Below are 21,946 nucleotides of genomic sequence, written 5' to 3'. Positions count from 1 at the left end.
GTGTGTGTGTGTGTGTGTGTGTGTGTGTGAGTGTGTGTGGTTGAAGGTGACAAAGACATAAAGAATGCCTTCAGTTACCCTTGAAAGCCAGTGCTGCTGTCTTTATCACAGATTAAAAACTCCCTTTTTCTGATTAGTGTCACTGCGCCTCAGCGTTCTAATGATGACTTTGAATTAATCTTTATTTTATAATGACCCGTATGAATTATTGGGAGAATCCGCATCACGCTTTTGGGATTTAACTCAAGGGTACAAACTGGGAATTACTGCCTTGCGAAAGTATTCATGATGTTTTTCTCAAAAAGAAAATGCACACACACACACACACACATATATATATATATATATATATATATAATATATATATATATATATGCTCTGGCTACTCAGTTTCAAACAGGTTTCCTTCCAGATTGCCTTCCATTCGTCTTGCATGTCAAATTTATCTTCATTTCTTGCCACATCAAGATCGTACATTTCCTCAAACGGCCAATTGTTGCAGCAGTTATTGATAAAACTATCTATTAACAAACTGCAGACATATTCTAGTTTTCTCTTTGCTTTCATTTAGAACGCCTTAAAATATAAACATTGTTTTAACATCTTCTCGCATTGGTGTAATTTGGTACAAATGAAAACTCATTTGATTTGACTGATAAAATAATATCTAAGCATACAACTATGATCTTAAAGCTCTATTAGAAAGCTTTAAATTGGACACCTGATGGTAAACTCATGCTTTCTTTCTCTTTTTTAGTTTTACCTCGACTTTTTATGTTTAGCAAGTTGCGATGCTTGGCGATGTTCCATCGACTGGCATTTGTAAAGCAGCCGATCCAGGAGCTCTGCGACTTTAGTCTACACTCAGACGTCAGCGAAGACTGGAGCTGAAACAAAATAGGACAAAAATGGATTCCGTTCAAGGTGAAGAGATAACCTTTTGAAACAAATAGTTAGCCAGAAGCGCATCGCAAATTTTAGGAGCTAACTTACTGAGCAGTGGTCCACAAAAAAGAAGCAAGCAAGACATGAGCGAGCTGAAGACTTGAAAACTAAACTTTACAGTTTAGTTTTTTTTTTCTTTTCGTTTTTTTTTGTAAAGCTAGTTGTGTTGGAATGGCAGGAAATCGTGTTTGGATAAAAGTCTAGAGTCGAATGAACATTTACTACCTCCTTTAATCTGGTCGCTGATGAATATGTTCAGTAGCAATTGGTGTGGAGTGCTGTCCACCTTGGACACACTCAGTGGACACACCCACTCCAAAGCGCAGTTTTCACTGTAGCCAGTGACGCTAACGTTCTGACTCTGAGTAGAACAATGCAGCTGTGCTGCATTCAATCTGTTGTATTGTCAGGTAAATGTCAAGACTTATATGACTAATTCATATTGGAGATGAAATTCTCTTTTTTTCATTTTTTCAAGAAATGCTTAGTTTCCTTTTAAACTTCCACCAAAGTCCCACTTCAGACTGGACAGGAATTACCAAAAAGACGAGCAAACAGAGAAGAACTGTGACAGAGAGATTTACGAGCCGAGTAATTAGCTCATGTGTAAGCTAGATGGCTTCACCACCTTTCCCACTGCAGGCGTTTGACCGAACCAGAATCGTCTTACAAAGTTGACCTTAAGTTCACTTTTTGGACCGCGAGCTCCAGCTCTGAAAACGGCGTTTTGTTCCAGCCACATTCTTCAGGACGCCGGTTCTCAGCTTTCACTGCAGACAGAGCATCCAGCTGCATTTCTATACCATGAGCAGATTTCCAAATTGGTAGGTAGAGGCTGCCAATCCCCTTAGTGATGCTCTACTGGGGATTTTTTTTTTTTTGTTTGTTTGTTCGTCTTTTTATAAAAAGTATAGTGCCATAAATCCCGTACCACGATTCATGTGTCAGTGAGGATGTTCGGGATCCTCTTTCGTTCTGTTCTACATTTCCCTTCCTGGTAAAAGGCTTTACAGGAGATCTCTTGGCATTCCCTTTTCTCTCTTTTCCTCTTCCCCTGGCTCGCCTGTGAGGCAGCTGTGTTTGTCTTTGCTTTAGGTGACAGACAGGAGGTCCACCCCTCTTGCCCCCACACCTCTCACCTCCTAACACCCCGTTGGAGCTCGTCAGGGGGATTAGCGTGTCATTTCCCAGGTAAAACAAGCCGCACCAATGGAGGCCCGTGGAAGAAAGGAAAAGACGGAGGGCGAGCGTTTTTATGCAGCCCTCTGTGAGTTGATCGCGTCGACATCAATCGGCGAAACCCTTCACGGATTCACCTCCTCCTCCCACGAAATGAAGGGATGGAGCCCGATCTTTCTGAGTTTGATGCTTGGGGAGTAGAGAAGCACAAGGAGAGAGGAGGGAAAGTGAAGATGACAGTGTCCTCCCACACGGTCTGGCTTTTAGCTGGTGGGAGGAAGAGAATATGGGAAAGCTGGTCTATTTCCATCTGAAGGAACCGCGTCCTCCGTTATCTCCGCTGTTTTCACTCTAAACAATATTTCATCGTAAAAGGTCAACAAACGCGCTCACCGTTCGTTAGCATCTAACCGTCGTTAGCATTTGCTGTTTGCAGATGCCGAGAAAGCCTTATCAGTGTTTTCCTTTATTGTTGCTGATATCAGCTGCCAGGGCTCTCCTTCTCCTCCACTGCACACACACAGACACACACACACACACACACACACACACATACACACACGTTATCGCTGCTATCTGGTGTTTAGCCAACTCCGAGCTAATCCAGTGTGAACCCACTCCCTGGCTTGTGCTCAGCAGTTTGCAAACAGATTTGAAGGAAACACACACACACACAGGAGGAGAATGGGAGACAGGGAGTTTTGGCCCCGGAGCAGGGAACATCATGCTCCAGTAATGTGATGCCGGGGCAACACTGTGGCACAGTAGTGTGGCATTAGCATAAATGATTGTCTCAGCGCAGGGAGGCGGGAACGCGGTGCAGATATTTGGAGCCGTCCACATGCAATGGCGATCACACACACACACGCACGCACACGCACACACACACACACACACACACACACACACACACACACACACACACACACACACACAGAATAATTAATCACAAACTGTTTATCGACACATAAGCAACTCTTTCAATTGAAAAACCCGTTTTGCTGCTAAATTATTGAATAAATAGACATATAAGCTCAACAACAAAGAGTTTCAAGGACCCGTGATGATTAATGGAACTGATTTGAAAAAAGATACTTGGTTAGAAACATGGGGGTTGGTATCCGCACTGTGGACATTTGTGCAAGCTGCAACATGTTTAGCATTCGGATGCTATTTTAGGCTAGAAAAGCTTCACTGAGAGGCTAACTTCTTTTATTATTACTATCACACAACGTTTTCCATCGTCCCGTCAAATAATACTCTGACGCAAATCCGCTGTGGTCCAAGAGGTCTAACTTCATCGTCCATTGCTGTTTGAGGATGTTGCTTGTGCAGCAGATTTATGGGCGTACCAGAAACAGGAGACAAAGGTTCCGTCTCTGGACTTTTGTGTGCAAAAAAAAAGAAAAAATGTGATAAATTGCCTTAAAATTTTTAACAAGTTAAAATCGACATAATTAATTACTCAAAATCAATACAGTAATCCCTTTAGCTGTCACCCTGAAACCATTTTTTCATGCTTAATAAGTTTTCTAAAGGTCTGAACAACATAAATGCTTCTAACTGATTTTTTTTTTTAAAGTCTCATAATTTTAATTATTTATAACTCTTTTTAATTTAAAGCTTTTTACAGAGGTAGCAAAACAGTCTTCCAAGGTGGCAACATAGCTAGCTGTTAGTTTGGGAAAAATTTTGCATTTTTGACAGATTTGGCCATTTTTAAACTCTTTTTTTTTTTAAAGTCCTGTCTGTGACTTTATGTCAGCTGCACTCAAAGAAAGCTGTTTGCCTAACTTGTGTGTAACAATCACATCTTCTTTTAGTAGACCTTTCAAACTGCTACAGGCTGCGGATAAATCGGAGCTTACTGTGATAACTGAAGCACTTTTTTTTAATGTTGAGAGTGTCCTGGCTGCTGCAGCTCCCTGTTTTGTGCTGCTGGTGAAGGGAAACATCTGCTAAAAGTGCTGCAAGGGAAAGAGCTGAGCTGATGAACCAAACGGTTGGCCAGAAGCACACTAAATTATGCACCAAGTCGAATTAACAAGGAGTTGCATCAGAAAAGTTAGAGACAAGCTAAAGTTAGCTGAGCACTTTAGCACACTGCTAGCTTTTAGCAATTCGCAAAAGGGAACAAATAACTTATTTGGAAATTCATGTGTGCTTGGTTGCAGTAAACTTGCTCAGAACTTTAAAAAGAAATGTAAAACAGCACTTTAAGGCTCACGTAAACCGTATGACTCATTAAAATAGACGTGAGGAACTTGGCGGTTCGTATGACTTTTAGCTCTTCCGCTACGCTCACAAGTTCTCCTGCTTTCCAGCTTCACACCATCCGCACTCTGTCTCCGGTTGTCTCAGGAGGCCTAGTTAGATAAGACTGCCTGGGCTATAAGCAACAAAGAGCGCACAGAGAAGAGTCTGACGCTCAGAAGCATTCAGCAAGTGTAAAGTACAACTGCAAAGACATGAACACGCGCATACACTACGTGGGTGACAAACACAGACGAGCCTTTTTTCTTGTCTGAACCCTCCTCACCCTGTCTCTTCCTCCTCCTCCTCCTCCTTCCCTCTGGAAAGTTTCTATTTGTGGAATCCCCTGAGAACTTTGGATCATTATCATATTATTACTATTTCTTTTTCCTCAATCAGACTGGGTCAATATGAACTAGTGCTTACAGTGCTTTCTTGATTTTATTGCTTGAAGTTTATTTATGACAGTGATAGACAGATACAAACCATCTGACACATCAGATTAAAGGAATATCATCTCCCTTCCCCCAAACAGCTCTGTTGTGTCGAGTATTGGTGAGCAGTCAGCATTAAAGCTGTGAATCTTGAGTGACCTCAAGAGTCTATTCAGAGATTTTGCTCTGTGGTGCAGAGTTTGATGGATGTTTAGATGCATCTTTATGTGTCACAGCCTCTTTTATGACAATTCCTATTGTAAGCTCTTGGATCCAGTGACACACTAAGTGTGAAAAAACATTTTCCTTTCGAAAACAGTGGACTGTGAAAGAGTAATGAGAGAGTGAGTCGAGATGTTGGCCAATACACACCAGAAAAAGTAGGTTATGTTTCTCATTCGGATAAAATGCAAGTGTTTATCACCTTAGATGTGGAGGGTAAAGAGGCGAGCTTAGAAACTTAACCATGGGCCGGTATCGTCTTACTGTGGGAGTGTTTAGCGGCAGGAGGAACTGATTGATTTCGCAAATCAGATCAGACAATAAAGAAAGGAAGTCAGTGCTTTTGCACCACAGGTCTTCCAAATGGACAATAACCCAAAGCTTAAATGCAAATCAGCTACAAAGTTGCACTAGAGCAACAAAGTCGATGTTTTGGAGTGGGCATGCCAAAGGTCATGACACAGTGACATTTCTTCGGTTTTGGGAAAATTGAACAAAGGTTCTGCAAACTGCCATTGTGTCGTCATTAGGGCAATACAGCAGTAATGATATCTACCACAATAGATGCGTGATCAATAGTAATAGGGAATACGCCTGATGGGACTCCAATCAATAACCACACGGCATTTTGGGGGATGTAGGCAGAGGAAAGGCTGAACCTATTACAGCTAGCTAAGCAAGCTTGGAGGCATCAAACTCACTCACTCTTTTGTTTCCTAGCAACAACCTGTTGCGCAACAAGTACAACAGCAGTTTCATGTTGTTCTTATTTTGTATCGTGACACATTTTTCCAGCCCTACGCATTACATTAAAAAACACGCAAATACAATAAATAAATAACGGCCCAAGTCAGAGTACCCCCTGTTCGGGGTGCTGCTGCCACATTTCTGACTTGAATTGTGGACAACCGTTGGACACTGATCAATGCAATCGACCTCGGGCCTCGCGAGACACTGGCCCATGTGTAGGACCTGGGCGCAGACACAGGGGCCTCCTCAGACAGCCGGCGGCTCATGCATCACAGCGCAGCTGATTTGCCCCATGGCCTGACACTCGCTGTCCACTCTAATCATTTGAAGGGGCCGCGGCCGGCCCGTTGGGGTCCGCTTGTCTGCTCCCGAGTGTTCACATGGACTGGATTTGTCTAGATATCGGCGTTTTGTTTTTTTTCAATTCTGCTTTCAGAAGCATTGTTTGTCACTACATTTAAAGTGTTAAGCCAAGGGAAAAAAAAGAAAAAGCTGAAGGCAACAAGATGAAAGGGGGAAAAAAAAGTGTGTCACGGATTTTGACCGGGTTGCATGCTGTCTGTTTCTTTTTTCGCTCTCTCTTAGAAGGAGGTCACTTTGGACAAGCACTTTGAAAACTCTACAAGGCCTTTGAGAGAGATACCCTGGCCTAAAACACATATCTGCTTATAAATAGTCATTTGCCCCAAGCTTTGAGCAATTCTGTTGGGAAACTGAGGTTAACAACGTCTTGTTATTTCACTAAAGACATCCTAGCATTTCTCCAGAAGCACTTGCGCTGTTCCTTAATTTTTCCACTTTAGGTTTTCCACCTTTTCCATATTACATCTACAAACATCAATGTATTTTATTTGGAGTCTAAGAAATAAACACAAGATATTGCAGAGTTTTAAAGTGGAAGGAACAATTTTTGACATTTGACTGTGTAAAAACTTTTGAACACCAACCTTTGGTGCAGATCAGCTTCGAGTTCTTCTAGGCGTGCCTCTTCCATCTTGATTAGGTCAAACTGGGAGCATCTCTGAGTCACTGTTTTCAAGTCTTTTCGGTTGGATTTTCTAAAATCTAACATTTGCCCTGTATTTAGGCTGGTCCATCGTCCTTTCAACTCTCTGGATGTAGATATTTTCATCTCGTCCAGAGTTGCCATGGTTCTGTAGGCTGTGTCGTGTGATTAAAGGTGACCTATTGTGCTTCCTTGAACAGGTTAGCGTCGGTCTGTGGGCTATACAAAACATTCATTACATTTTTTGCACAAAACCATTATTAGATAATGTCATTCTTGGCCAAACCCAATGTTTACATTCGCACATGAAAACGACTACAAACAGATGGGCAATTATACAACAGTGCATCTTTGAAAAGCAGAAGTAGAGCCTCCTGCTCAACGAACAAGAATGCAGCAAAGGGTTTCTGAATGGTTAGTCAACAACAAAACTCTTGTCTTTTTAAACAGTTTGTTTTTCAGACACCAAATAACATCAACTTAGTGCCACAACACAGTTGAGTTTTTCTTTGGACTTGTTTTGTTTTTTAAGCGCTTTGGCTGTTTCTAGGTTAGTATAAACCCAAATGAAAGTACAAAAATGTGTAAAATGTTAGATTAGGAGAACTGCCAGGCCAGTCCAATTAACTACTTCAGTGAATGACCAGACAAACAGATTCAAACATAAGCCTGCTTTAAACTTCTCACCAACTTTCTCTCTGTTGCTTTGTGTTCTTGGTTCTGCCAATACACTAATGTTCTTTCACAAATGTCAGAGTCCTTCACAACGCAGCTGTATTTATACTAGGGAACCTGCGGGGAAGGCAGCAGAATACATATGCATAGCCACAATTTTCCATCTTCTAATTGTTAAGTATTTTGAAAGTCATGCATCCGTGTCCCATCCACTTCATATCACATGAAATCAAAGTAAAATCCATTCAAGTCCGCGGCTGCGTTTGCCTCTAAGTTCCCCCATCGAAAAGATCTGAGGCTTGAACCGCCTCGCCTGCACATGGTTATAATTTGCGACAGACTGATAGTTTTAAATTGTTTAACCATCAGGATTTCAAATTAGACCTCAAGACAGAAAGAAAAGCCTTGAGAAGCAGAGCGAACTTCCCTTATAGATACAGTACAAGCGAAAGATTGACTGTAGGAGAGCGAAGCATGCAGTCTGGGATGTAAGGACAGATTTAAGATAAAAACCAGATGGAGGCAAATAAACTTATGCTCCTTCTGAGTCTGCTCTCTGCTATTTTGGGATTGTGTGGGGGTGAGGTGGGGGTGGGAGGTGGTCCGACTTGGCAAGTGTAAATATACAGGCTAGTATAAGCATCGGGTCTCTCCACTTAAAGGGGGAGGTATAGGGTCTGGCACATGTTCAGTGTGGTGACCCACTTTTCTTTGCATCTGGACCTGATAAGTTTCCTCCCCAACAGCACTGGGAAGAAAGGAGGTCCAGACCGGTATCGCTATCCTCCGCACGTGAACTGATCTTTAGACTTGAGATCCAAATTTTAGGTTTATTTTCATAATCTCCACCTATAAGAAAAATGTAAACATGTGAGTCAAAATGCGGCGATGTTTATTGCTGCGCCGTTGCTTTTGCACTTAGTGGAGAATCCCGTGGTGCTGAAACCTTGGCATCTTCAAGTAATGATTAGCACTTTTTTGCACCTGTGCTTATTGTTCTGTCATCTGTTTTTTCCAAGACCAACAATTAGGTGCTGGCAAAGTGTGGCCTTGAGCCACTGAAGGCAATATGAGAGGCTCTGTTACTTTCATTTTCCTCTTACGCTGGTTCTACTCATTGGTATTTCGCCAATACGAATGGAAATTAGTCAAGCTGTAGATAAAAAGCTTTCTGACTTTCAACAAATACAATAAAACAGCTCATTCGTATTTTGAATGAAGGAATTAGTCTTTACTTGCTTTATTTTCAGTTTAAGCTTTGATGGGGTTTTTTAAATCTTTAACACATAACCAAATCCGAGAATTTCCCAACGGCGCCTCTCAATGCCATACTTCATGTTTTTCACAGCACAAAATGAAACTCCACATTTCATTTATGTAGAGCATGAAGTGCTCAGATCAATTGAGTCATTGATGGAATAAAGTTATAGAATTTGGAAACAAAATGTCCGAATTATTAAACTGGATGTTCTGTGTTAAAATATTTTGAAACCTGTTTCATGATCTTAGACAATTTGAGTGCTGATTTTCAGAGCTTAGCTTAGCTTAACTTAGCTTAGCTTCGTCCAAATATCTGAAACTCAATTCCAGTCTCGTACCATTATCAAAATGAAACACAGAAAACTCAAGGTATCTCAAAAAGCTTCCCACTGTGTCTGCAATGCTTCATTAATATGGGTGAATCCTGAACAAAAAAGGCATTAGCCGTTTAGTTTCTTTCAGTTTATTCAAGTAAAAGCAATTTACGACAACTGTCGTAGCAAAGCATTTTACAAGGTAAAAAAGTTCAGATTCATATCCAGAAGTACTTTCTCGCCGTCCATTTTTGCCGGTGCACATTGAGGATCAGAAGGAGATTAAAGTGACTTTGGCATCGTTGTTGCCGCTAAAAGAGAAAAGTAAAAAGAGTAACAAGACAGTGAATACAATGGTAGTTCAAATAACTAATCATTACAACCGTTTGCCCTTGAAGGAGATGGACTAAACCAACAGGAGACCCAACCAGGTCACAATCCTGTCCACTGAGGACAAGGAACTGAGAAAATGCAGGCTCACCAAGTTTGGACAGTGGCAAAAACTTCCTGTTGGCCAAGGATGAGAACCAACTGGAATTGTGTAGGAAGGCGACGCAATTCCAGGGAGACAGAACCAGAATAACAAGGTGAACCTCATAAAGTGGTAAGTGCATAATCAGATCAATCCAGCGTAATCAAGCAAACAAATTTAAATTAAATTTCATACATTTCTGACAGATTAAATCTGTCTGAAGATGTATGAAATCTTCGTCTTACTATGCATGAGCGGACTTAGTCTTTATAGCAAATGAACTGGAAACCTGCTGTAAAGAACAGAAAGTTTCAGAACACAACCCAGACCAGAGCTCTAAACGCCCAGGACGTCTTCAGACAGCGTCTTATTGACTCAGTGGCATTAAAAAGACAGACAGACCCTGCTGGGCTTTATTGTAGCTTGTGATGAAGTGTCTTTGTTCTCCAACCCTCACAGAAGCAATACATGTTCACCTCAGCACGAACACGTCATGTTTCTTTAGAGACAGTGTTCCGATAGTACACAAGGTCTCCGAGGAGCCACGGGAACATTAGCCTGATGTATTTGTTTCTCTATTAGTATTGATCCGTGTTTAGTGTCAATTCAGGCACTTGGGAGAAATGATCCGGCGCAGGCTTTGGGGAGCACGAGGGAAGCAGTCGGTCAATGCAATCAAGGACATCGCAAGCAGCAAAGCCTATGCTTTGGTAGGGAACCTAAACTGTGGTAGAAGGCTGCAGCACAGCGCGTCCGCCGACACAACCACGCTGCGAGACACGCCGAAAGCTTTCCTCCACAAACACACACCTTCTCTCCTCCCTCTCCTGCTACTCCTCCGCCTCGTCTCATTCCCCCCCCAAGCCCCCATAGCCGAAAGCCAGAGCAGACTGATAAGCAGGCAGCCAGAGACGAACTAATCCTCCCACAGTGAGAGACGTTTCGGATGGCGCGTGATGGAAATCAAACCGAACTGACAGACGAAGGCAGGATGAGCCAGGAGCAGAGGGTAGAAGTGAGGCGAGGATACAGATTAGCAGAAGAAAAAAAAAAGGTGAGGACGAAATGCGATCAAATGAAAAAGAGGGTCGGTTATAAAAAAAAATTCTACTTAATCCTCCTCCTCCTCAGATACTGCCTTCGTTTTTTTTTTTTTTTTTTTTTTTTTTGTCGTTTCGATAAATGTGCAACCAAGCCTCCCAACCAGTTTGCCTGCTCAACCATCTCCTCATCATTCCCACCCATCCGCTCCTGCCTCCCTCCCCACCCCACCACCTCATCTCTCTCCTCCTTTCTCAGTCTCTCTCTGTCTCTCCGTCTGACTGAGGCGGATGTAGGTCAGTGCGTCTGGAGCTTGTCTGGAGCTGCAGAGAGCGTCAGAGCCATCTCCGCCTTTGCGCCCTGGCTGCGGACGACTTTCTCCAGGCTACCGGAGGACAAGAACCGGCGCCGACTGACCCGACGTGCCCTGCAGGAAAGGATGTGCCATCCACAAGGGCGAAGGGGGTGTCAGGGGAGGGTTGTGTGTTTACTTTTGAGAAGCTTAGCCAGTGTATGTTATTTGCATGTGTGCTGCAGATGCAAATGAATGAGGATGGAGAGGCAGAGTGGCGGTAAAGACTGAGCAGGTTAAGAGGAGATGGGCATTAAAGTCGTCGCTACGAGAGGTTTTCTGGTAAAACGTTCATGTGACGCCATCGTACCCCCTCTTCTTCCAACACACACACACACACCTTCAATGCACTGCTCTCATACCGCCTTCCATCCCATCCACATTCAGAATCTAACCTAATCATCACGAAGCCATTATGTTTCTTCCCCAGATCCTGTACGGTTGCATCTGCAGCCGTCGCCGTTTTTTTTTTTTTTTTTTTTTTTTTTTTGCAAGGAAAGACAAAACCCGGCGACCAAAATCCAAACTCCAGGACGAAGAGAAGTGCGGCGTTCAGTCTTTCGTCTCCTGCGGTACACTTCCTTCACCGTGTCTCTCCATACGGTGTCCCTGTCCGGCAGATGTCCCGTGCCCCCCAAAAAAGGCTGAACCGTCCAAAGTCTCCTCCGGCGTCCTCCGTAGATCGTAAAGACTTCCGCGTTTCCAATCCCTTCTCCGTCGTCTCCCTTCTCTGGCTTTTTAGACAATGCCCGTCAAAGAAAGAAAACACTGAACAATGTTTCAGAGTGCAGCTGCTGCGAGGCTGTCTGACTGGAGTGTGTGTGTTGTGAGGGAGTTTTCGTGTGTCTGTCTGTGCTCTCGATTTGTCTCTGCAGCATCTCCGGGTCCTGCGGTGGTACTCCTGTACTTCAGTGACGGTGTGTAACAGCCCCGCAACTTTCAGTGTGTGTTTTTAGGCGTTCGTGTGCTTCGCCGTGACATGGCAACCGTGTGACCTGCTGCGTCAGAATCTGTTGCAACTCTATCTTTTTTTTTCTTTTTGGGGGGGAGAGGAATTCCTGGGGCGTGGCGTCGCCGGCCCGACCACGCCTCATCCTCTTGCCCCGTATCGGACTCCACGAGACGCTGTGGTCCCCGATTCCTGTTTCCAGTTCTTGCGGAATACGAGTGAGAACTTCCTCGATGAAACTTGTTTGCGGTTCATCGTTTGTCCCCGTTCTTTTGTCACTCGCTGCCCGTCGTTTTTTAGTTCCCCTTAGATGTGTTGATTTGAGTTGTTTCTCTGTGTCTCATTGTAACGTTTCTCTTTTATTTTAGGAGGAGAAGAAAGGACCGAGTCCTAGAAAGAGGAAGAAAAGGACTGAAGAAAGATGAAAACTGTGTCCAAACTCTTTGGAGTGAAAGAAATGGCAAAACAAAAGTTTAAAAAGTTCCCTCAACGGGATTAAACTGAAGACATATGTGGAATAGCAGATCATATTGAAGTATAGGGTTACTTTTATTTGAAAAAGTTGCAAAAGAAGGAAGAAAGTCAGTTCCCTAATATCTTCATCCCCTTTTTTTGTGATAAGAGTAGCATGGGGAAGTATGTCTCGTTTGAAACTTAAAAATAGCTCCAATTACTGGCGCTGTTGTGTAAGGGCTGGGACAGCAGTAGGTGGGTGACATGGTGAGACGGCCACCTGTACTGTCTGCCACATTCACACAAAACACAGAGGGGACAGACTGCCTGTGGATGAGTCACAGGCACGGCGATAAAAGTGAGCGTGCACGCGTATGTCTGTGTGTGTGTGTGTGTGTATGCAAATCACTGCTTAGTCGTCAGTTTTTCTGTTTAACTGCAGGGTGCAGGGAACTTCCCTTTGGTTTTCAAACCCTTGGAAAAGATCCAAGTCAGTTAAGGCCCGGCGCACACGAGAGGCACAAAGGGCCTCGTTGTGCGCAACCTCTCGGGATGACGAGCGGCCGGGTCAGAGCGGCGCGTCACTCTTGAGGCGGTTGAAGAAGGGCGAGTTCATGGTAACGAGAACCTCCGTTCCCTGACACACAGACTCCCCTTTCCCCCCCCACCTCCTCGCTCTCGGGGCTCCTAATCTCATAACTCGCGTTTTACGACACGCTGGGATGACTCCCTCGCCCGTTCCTGGGGGTTTTTTCTCTCTGCTCCCAGCACGGTCGTGAAGGCCCGACTTATAATAAACTACGACCCCTCTCCCCCCGTGAAGAGGCACATGCTGCTTTCTCATTAAACACTCAGGTTTCTTGAGGGTCAATCACATATTAGGCATTCATATTTGTTTTATTTAAAAAAAATGCATATTAAACATCTTAAACCAGCAAATGATTCCCTTCTTTTCACATGTATAGAAACTGTAGAGTAGAGTTAACAATGTTTGGAGGAAAAGTTCCAAGGAATGTAATGAACAACAAGCAGTCATTTGTTTAAATAAATCCAGATTAGTTGGTTCTGAAGCCTGAAGCCAACAGCTGGACCAGGAAGTGCCACGACCAAAGTGACGCACAGCTGTTTAAAAATAACAGCAGATTGAGCAAACTTTCTGCCACTGTCATCACAGTCGAATTGGGTCATTTAAACCGATGGCTAATATTTACACTAGAAATTCGTGTTGGAGGTGGTGCTTCACAAAGTACCTTCCTGTGTGAAACATTTACCAAAAAACTGAACTTGCGAAGCATTTCCTGTCAGAGTAAATACCTGATGGGTGTCTGGCGTCTGTTGGAGCTCTACTCTGTGCGGGACCATTTAAATGTTTCGCACTTAGAACTTGTTTCAGTCAGGAAGATACTTGGTGACGCAATGCCTCCAGCCTCTATTTACCATGTAGGTTGTCAGGTTGTTGTTTTTTTTTTTGTCAAATGAAGGTTCATTTAAATTCAATTTGAAGAAACTGTCACGTTTTGAGATTGAACGTTCACTCGGTCCATGGCTGCCTTGGACTAATAATCTGGATTTATTATCAATGCAGACACCAAGGGTGTAACATAGTAAACTTCTTATAAGTTTTTGACAGGCCGTCACTGAAAGAAAATTGGCAATTCTGCCCTTGATGTACCAATTTTCAAATTTGCCACAAATGCAGTTTGAAAATGGAAGCGCCCCCACCGGCCTCCCTGGCACTGACACCGTCCCTTCAGAATCAACAGAGCCGAGACAAAGGAGGAGGCAGGCGTAGTTTGAGGGAAACGCCTGGCTCCGGCGGAGCAGTGGGACCGGTCCGACGAGGGCCCCAGGGAGCCGGGGCTCCGCAGCAGCACCAGCAGTGCATCTGCCGGCGGAAAGCTACCTGACAGCTGCTTCTCACACATCAGATAAGATCACAGGTACACCCAGTACACCTGTTTAAACAAACCCTGGCGCAAGCATGCCGCCGTGCGCGCGCCTGTCTGAAGAAGACTAATAGAGATAACAAGCTAATCCAGGAGCAGGTGCATGCTTGTAATTGGGGCGAGCCACAGATATATAGCAGGGGGTAGAAGTTCATTATTAATACTGCGTTTGATTTATGCGATCACAGGGTCGATTGAGCATTTGTTAAGAGTTTATTGTGTGTGTTTGTGGGTTTTTTTTTTGCGCATTCATTGTTGTTTTCACCAACTACCAGGCGGGTGTCGTAAACCTCAGAAACTCTGGATGTCAGTGATGTTGCAGAATCAGAGCAAGACTTGCAGAGAAGCAGTCGATCACAAGACGGAGAAGTTAACACACAATCACGTATCCCCTCCCTTCCCCCCCCCACACACACACACACCGCACACAGTTAATGCCTGCTCCATTTGGCTCTAGCCTGACATCTAGCGACTCAGGCTGTAATATGATCTCACATGACACTGGCATGTCAACATAGAGAGATGGGCTGGAAGCTGCAGCAAGACTGACGGTTGCTGTTTTTAAGATTTAAGATGAAATGCGACACTTACTTCCCACATTTCTGGTTCACCACAAAGTACCGACACGTAGAGATTAAATAAAAGCAACCCACAGCCACGCCGTCCCTCTAAACCCCCGCCTAAGCTGCCGTCTGTGACGTCACTACGCGCGGCTGGCCTTCGGGTGGGCTCACCCCGCGCTGAAACACCACGGCAAGCCTGACTGACGCAACATGTTGTGGCCTCCTCCTTTGTGTTTTCTCAGCATTTTCTCAGCCGCCACGCATGACACACAATCTAATTTTAGCTGGCCTTCATCCACATGAACCTAATGTGGTTCCAAGTATAACCCTGTGAACTGGACAGGAGGAGGACGTTAGAATATATAGATCTATATATAACAGGGGTATTGGTGCATAGACGTATTGAGAATAACAATTCTTTCATTTTAATCAAACGCGTCTGTCTAAAAAAGGTTAAAAGTGATTATTTTGGTAGTTGATCCTGCCAAAACATTTTTTTTATTATTTAAAAAAGTCGCCTATTGTTGTGTATTTTGTTGTGAGCTGTAAGGAGGTCACGGGGGTTAAATTAGGTTGGACAAGAGTGTGATTGTGAACCCAGGTTCGCCTGGTTTAGCAACGGCGCTAATGCTAATGTCAAGCCAGCGCCCCAAGGGAGTTGTTGAGATCTGAGCTGTCGTTGCCAGGGAAAAGGTTTCACATGCAATGTGCCACCTGGTTAGAATGGATTTTTAAAGGTTTATTATTATTTCAGGACTGTTTTATACCTTAATAAGAAAAAAATGTGTTTTGTTTTTTTGCCCGTCTTCAACATGGAGGTCAACTCAGTGACTGCTAGCTTACAGTCGAGTTCGCTAACATGACTTTTAGCTTGCAAACAGTCGTAGTGACGATACGGCTCAGACAAAAGCAGCAGAAATGATTAAGCTACCAGTAAAACTTGACTCTGTTAACACAAATGACAAATTATGAAAGGGGTTTTTCTTCCATAGAGTTCCTTCCTCCCGTTGAAAGCGGCGGCTCTGTGTTAATCAGGCGTATCAGATACGGATCAGTAGGAGCTTGTAGGTTTCCAACGCAAATGGGGAAGATGATCCTGGACGGAAAAATTTGAAATGCGTGTTGATTGCTTTGCGTTGACGTTCCATATGTCCAATATGTGTTAGTGTGACGTATAATAGTTAGTTTATTTCAGTAAAATTGCTGTGAAAAGTAGAGGGCAGTTTCTTATTGGTGGCTAATGAGTAGCCACTGCTATTCCTTGGGATGGTACAGCAAAGGCGGAAGAGAAGTTGCTTTATTGGGCCCTGGAGACCTTGATGTTTTAGAAATACACTAAAATTACGTCCTTACATCTGACCTGCATAAAATCCAGAGCGAGCTTATACATTTCAGGTTCCTCCACTCATCAAAACACACACATTTTCAAACTTTTTCCCGTCGCCCCTTCAAGCTTCACCACCCTGAGCCGCCGCCTCAATAAGCTCTTGCTGGAGTCAGACCAAAAGGCCAGCGCAACCGCTCGGCCATCATCTGTTTGAACACACCTGCCGCTGCTCAATCAGTGCACTTTCATAAAGTTTCTCGAGGAAATCACATTTATTTCTCTAACATGCATCTCTTCAGTTCTAACAGCTTGTGTGTGTCTCTTTTCTCTAAAGTGTTCCTTTGGAGAACAGAAACCTGCAGATGGAGACGCTCGCAGTCTGACTTGGTTCTTTTCTTCCAGTGGAGTCTGACAGGAATGAGGTCAGACACACGGATCCTCATTGCACATCATTATTATTATTAGCTGGGTGCTCTTTTTTTATTTTATTATTATTATTATTATTATTCAGCCAATGGGCGTCGAGTGGGAGCGGTTTGAGTGAAAAACCAGGATGGAGACAGGCGCCGATTGGCTCCTGCGCCTCGATGGGAGGGTATAAATGGACGCGGTCCGGCGTTGTTGTGTTTACAGTAATATCTCAGAGCGCACGGGAAACAGGGAGACTATGAGAAAGCGCAGCTGCTCCATTCAGCCACATGGTTCCTCAACCGCACAGACAAGCTGCGCTGTAGACAGCCGGGCTCACAGAGGAGACTCGCAGCGGCGCCTGTTGAGCCTCGCAGGGAGAATCTTCAGCCGCACCGGCAGTTGAGAGCCGATCCGGGGGCCGCGCCGGCAAAAGTTCGGACACTCCGAGTGAACGCAAAAAGAAAGACAGGAGAAACTTGGATCAACTTTTATTTCTTAAGATTTGCTTCCAACTCATAGCTGAGGAGATTTTTTAAATATATTTGTTCCCCTCCTCTGTCTCTTCTACGCGCATAAACTTCGTCACTGACTTGAGCGCTTCCCGACTGTTTGGAGGAGGAGATGGTGCAGCACATGAGCCACGCAGAGAGCACCCACGCTCACTCCCCCGGCGGGGACTCCACGGACACGGGAGACATGGACCTGGAGATGGACGCCTCTCCGGTCCCGGAGGGCTCCCCTTCCTCCCGGGAGCGCAGCGACCTGGCGTGGTGCAAAACCCCGACCGGCCACATCAAGAGACCCATGAACGCGTTCATGGTGTGGTCCCAGATCGAGAGGAGGAAGATCATGGAGCAGTCTCCGGACATGCACAACGCCGAGATCTCCAAGCGGCTGGGGAAGCGCTGGAAGCTGCTGAAGGACACGGACAAGATCCCGTTCATCCGCGAGGCGGAGAGGCTGCGGCTCAAGCACATGGCCGACTACCCGGACTATAAGTACAGACCCAGGAAGAAGGTCAAGTCCGGGACCGCGGCGGGCAAGCAGGCGGAGCGCGGGGAGAAGAGCGGGGAGCGCGGCGCCAAAGCCGCCACCGGCAGCAAGAGGAGCCCGGCGTCCAAATCCGCCAGTAGGACGCTGAAACAGGGGAGCAGCGGCAAGAGCGCGGCGGCGCAAGAATACGCCTCCGCGGTGTTTAAATCCAGGTCGGCGTCCGGGGCCAGGCAGATCCCGGAGAAGCGCTCAGGTTCGGGAGAGGCGAGGCGTGCCCACGTGTTCGGCGGGACGGGCAGCATGGAGAGCGGGCCTCCCTCCGTGGGCGTCCCGGCCAGTCCCACCCTGAGCAGCTCGGCGGAGTCCAGCGACCCGCTCAGCCTGTACGAGGAGCACAGCCCCGGCTCCACCGCGCGCCTCAGGTACGCACGCGCCTCCTCCCCGACGCCGTCCGCCTCGCACTCGTCCTCCTCCATATCCTCCGCGTCGTCGGACGAGGAGTTCGAAGACGAGCGGCTCGACCTGAACCCGAGCCCCGGCTTCGAGAGCACCTCTCTGGGCGGGATGGGCTTCTCCGACGCGGAGCTGGACCGGGACTTAGACTGGGGCTTCGGGGAGTGCGGGGCGGGATCCCACTTCGACTTCTCCGACTACTGCACTCCGGAGGTCACCGAGATGATCTCGGGAGAGTGGCTGGAGTCCACCATCTCCAACCTGGTGTTCACCTACTGAATCAGCCCCCCTCTTCCCTCCCACGTATGAACTCTTCTGTCCCTCTACAAGACAAGCCTGTGCGTCTAGATAAGACGATTTCCGCCATTTTTTCACTTTTTGAATAAATAAGAGTGAATAAAGGAAAGAAAAAGAGGCGACCTGCGTGCGCGGTGAAGCCCAGGTGCGCGCCGCTCAGACTTGGACAGCGCTCAGTGGCGCTTGACTGGAGGAAATGCTTAGTTTGCATTTGGAGAGGCGGAGGTATGGAATGTCAAACGTGCCACAATTCAATACATAAGTAGGTTGGTAAATAAAAATCTATATACGTGATCATTTTTAACAATAACAACAGATACATGAAATAAGTAAGTGAGTGCATCTGTGATATATTAAATTGCTTCAGTAAAATCATTTAAATGTGGTAAAATGTATCTGCTTTCTAAAACCACATATAGTACAGGTATTTGTAATCATTTCACAACCCTGTGCTGAAGTAGATGAAGAATTTACCTTTATGTGCCAGCCTCACCCAACAGTCAGTAGGCGGGGCTAACACTGCTTTAGGCAAAATGATTGGACGGCAGTTGAGGCGTTGTGCAAGGTAAACAATCCGATTTCAGCTGGCAAGTTATAGTCACAGTTTAAATTATTACAGTGACCTAAACATGTAACATTTGACAACTATGTATTTAAGTTTTAATTATCGAGAGCTTTTAATTATTGGTGCATTTAATGATTTGTTGTCACATTCATCTTTAAAGATATTTATGTTATTTATTTCACGTATTTATCGCGGCATTCTTAAAATCATCATGTATATAATGTTTATTTAGAAAATGTATTTATTTATTGGATTGTGGCACTTTTGGCCCTCCCTATTGAGGAGGAGTGAATGTAAGCAGAGGAGCTGCAGATGTTAAACTCATTCCACGCAGGATGAGGACTGAGACTGAACTTTTTGAGTCATGATAAGACTTTTTTTTTTTTTTTTTTTTTCCCTTTCGTTTTCTTTTTCTGTTTTTGGAACACTTGGAGAGCTCTCGAGTTCGGTTGTGTTTTCTAAGAGACAGCCAATCCACACTGACCATCAAGTTCAGGACATTTTTCTTCTCCTCAAAACTCAACATTTGGAGTATGAACACGCATGCTCTCCAAGAAGAGGAGGAATTTTCTTATTTAACGCGTAAAACAAAACAAAAAAAAATGTTTGTCTTTGCTGCGTAACTACGCATTTTGTGTGCGCATAGGACACAATTCACTATCACCAGCTTCTCTCTCAACGGCAGGATTTAAAACAAAGACTGACTTTAAACTTCAGAAACTTAAAAAAAAACAAAAAAAAAACACTCAGTGCACAATTCAGGACCAATGTTCTGCGCTTTCTCTCTGCCTAGTGCTTCAACTTTGTAGTTCTTGTGTCAGATATTCTTTCCAAATATGTACAGAGCCGGTCCAAGGTTATATTGGGCCCCGAGCAGAATTTAATAGGGGGCCCACTTCCTGTTGAGGTCACGTGCCCACCAACTACAACAGCAGGTCTATTTCATATTGTATATGCTTGATGCTTTTTTCCTCAGTATTTGTTCTCAAATTGGTTTTAACAAAGAGTCTTAAAGACACAGATCTGTTTTTTTTTTCTTTTTTTTTAATAAACACTGGGTATTAGCTGTTGTAGATAACTCATTCAGCAATTTAGTTTTAATATGAAATGTCACATTTTGTGTTTATAAGAGCTGGGCAAAGAGTAAAAAGAAGTCCCAAAAATTTCCACGCGGTTCATACAATATTTTACAAACCATAAATCGATGTCATGTTTGTATTGCCTTTACAACAAGCACATTTTTTTAAGCTATCCTTTAAAATTTCATAACATAGTGGCATTTTTTGGGGGGGGTGAGGGAGAGACCCCCGGCCAGCAGGGGGCACCAAGCAACCCACATACCGCTATGCCTTAGGCCGGCTCCGTACATATATTACTACTATATATATTGATGTATTTATACTGGCCAAACTTTTTTATACATAGAAGTATTGTTCTCGTACAGGTCTCGTTTGTGTTTGTGCGCACACACACACACCTGTCTGTATATCCAGCGGCGGAAGGGCTAAGAAGTGTATCTTATTTAACAAAAAAAACCACACACACACACACACAAAAACAGTGTCCGACTCCTCTCACTTTCAAAGAGATTTTGAGTGTGTCATGATTTTCTACTTGTATTTTTGTACAAAATCTATAAAAGGGGGCAGCCCTGCAGCATTGTCGTTCGCATCTACATTGGTGGTTTGGACGTGCAGAGGGGGCACAATCTGACCTCACACAGTGTTTACAGTATTTACCCACATGCTTCTTAAATGGCACAGTGACTCCAGCTTCACCAGCCGAGTAAACAAAGCGCCGCCGAGGCTCCTCCTGACTGTGTTTTCCAGTCCACGCGCAAGCAAAACACACTCAAAGTGAAAGATCCCAGATAAAGAGTCACTGTTTGGATAGAGCTAATACCTCTGTGTGCTTGGTTTGGTTTTTTTATATATATTTGGAGATAAGTTTTATTTGAACCACTGGACTCATTCCACTTTTGCCTAGACTTTGGAGGGAGGAGGAAATGTTTTTGAAGTGCTTCATCTGTCATTGCGCAAATTGCATAAAAAATAGTATTTAACCTTTTTCTGTACCTGTTGGCTACGTATAGCAGGCTATTTGTTGAATTTTTTGTTTGTTTGTTTTTTTTAATATTATGGCATGGCAAATAGCATTTGTATTTCAGATTCAGGTATATGTAGCTATAGCTGTTGTGTTTAAGATTTTTAAAAGAATAACATGAAGATATTTATGTAAACTGACTGTACTATAAGCAAAGATTGTGTGTTTTTATGTATGATGATCAATGACAGGCACTAGGACGGCCATCTTGGTGGAAGATGATTGTGGTCCAGGAGTTTCCTTTTAAAAAAAAAAAAAGGAAAAAAAAAATCTATTGTCCTTTTTTTTTAATTTTTCTTTCCCATTTGTGCAATATGTTGTGTTTGATCATGTTTTGTCCACTTCAGCCAAGATCGTTTGATGTCTTTTGCTCAAAAACCAGCCAACATTTGGGTCAATCACTGCCTCTCAGACCTCTGTACAGATTGTCTTTTTTAATTTTTTTTTCTTCCGAGAAGGAAATAAAATCAGCTGGAACTGAAAGTGCAATGCTTCCTCAAGTTGTTTTCTTTATTGAGTGTTTGAAAATTGAAAAAAAGAAAAAAGGTGCCGTTTTTGATATGGGCAGTATGGCCCTCCACCCAGGGTGGTTATCCTTGGGGGACAGCATGAACACTCAGTTTATTTTGAGTGCTAAGTTATTCATAGCTTATTTATGTCTAATTTTATGGCCCAGACCCCCCCAAACAAACATGCGAGTTTTAAACTAAAGCTGTACATCAGATCACATTATTAGCTTATTATAATGTTAGGACTGTCGTGGATTGAGCTTAGCATGAAAAGATCAGTAAGTAGACTGTTTTTTTTTAACTTTTTATCTATCTTAGTCTCTTTTGGTAAAAAATATATATGTATATATTTCTAAATAGAGCTAACAGAAAAGGTTTTCTCTTCATTGCAAAACACGTTTTAAGGACACCATTTGTTCAAAGAGTAGCATTTTGGGATCCCCAGGTCTCCAAAACAACCATTCCACAACAGTC

General features: G+C 44.1%; 1 protein-coding gene across 4 annotated transcripts; it reads left to right on the top strand.

Annotated features, from left to right (window-relative positions):
* The first annotated feature begins 10,534 nt into the window (after nt 1-10,534).
* sox4a (SRY-box transcription factor 4a) lies at nt 10,535-21,446 on the top strand. Of its 4 annotated transcripts, XM_055055867.1 has the most exons (5): nt 10,535-10,564; nt 10,810-11,185; nt 12,221-14,245; nt 16,476-16,563; nt 16,653-21,446. In XM_055055867.1, the coding sequence occupies exon 5, from the start codon at nt 17,174-17,176 to the stop codon at nt 18,275-18,277; it is 1,104 nt and encodes a 367-aa protein (XP_054911842.1). In that variant the 5' UTR covers nt 10,535-10,564; nt 10,810-11,185; nt 12,221-14,245; nt 16,476-16,563; nt 16,653-17,173; the 3' UTR covers nt 18,278-21,446. The 4 variants fall into 4 exon arrangements, with proteins under 4 accessions (XP_054911842.1, XP_054911844.1, XP_054911841.1 ...); XM_055055869.1 differs by lacking the exon at nt 10,535-10,564 and having other exon boundaries at nt 10,688-11,185; nt 14,005-14,245; XM_055055866.1 differs by lacking the exon at nt 10,535-10,564 and having other exon boundaries at nt 10,688-11,185.
* The last annotated feature ends 500 nt before the right edge of the window (nt 21,447-21,946 follow it).

The sequence above is a fragment of the Poeciliopsis prolifica genome, unplaced genomic scaffold, assembly GCF_027474105.1.
Source record: "Poeciliopsis prolifica strain line A6 unplaced genomic scaffold, Auburn_PproV2 SCAFFOLD043, whole genome shotgun sequence".
Lineage (NCBI taxonomy): Eukaryota > Metazoa > Chordata > Actinopteri > Cyprinodontiformes > Poeciliidae > Poeciliopsis > Poeciliopsis prolifica.
Note: the sequence above shows the minus strand (reverse complement) of the source record. Positions and strands in the feature narration are given on the sequence as shown.

Excerpts from the sequence above, each read along its gene's own strand:
- sox4a (XM_055055867.1), top strand. The coding sequence starts at position 17,174 with ATGGTGCAGCACATGAGCCACGCAGAGAGCACCCACGCTCACTCCCCC.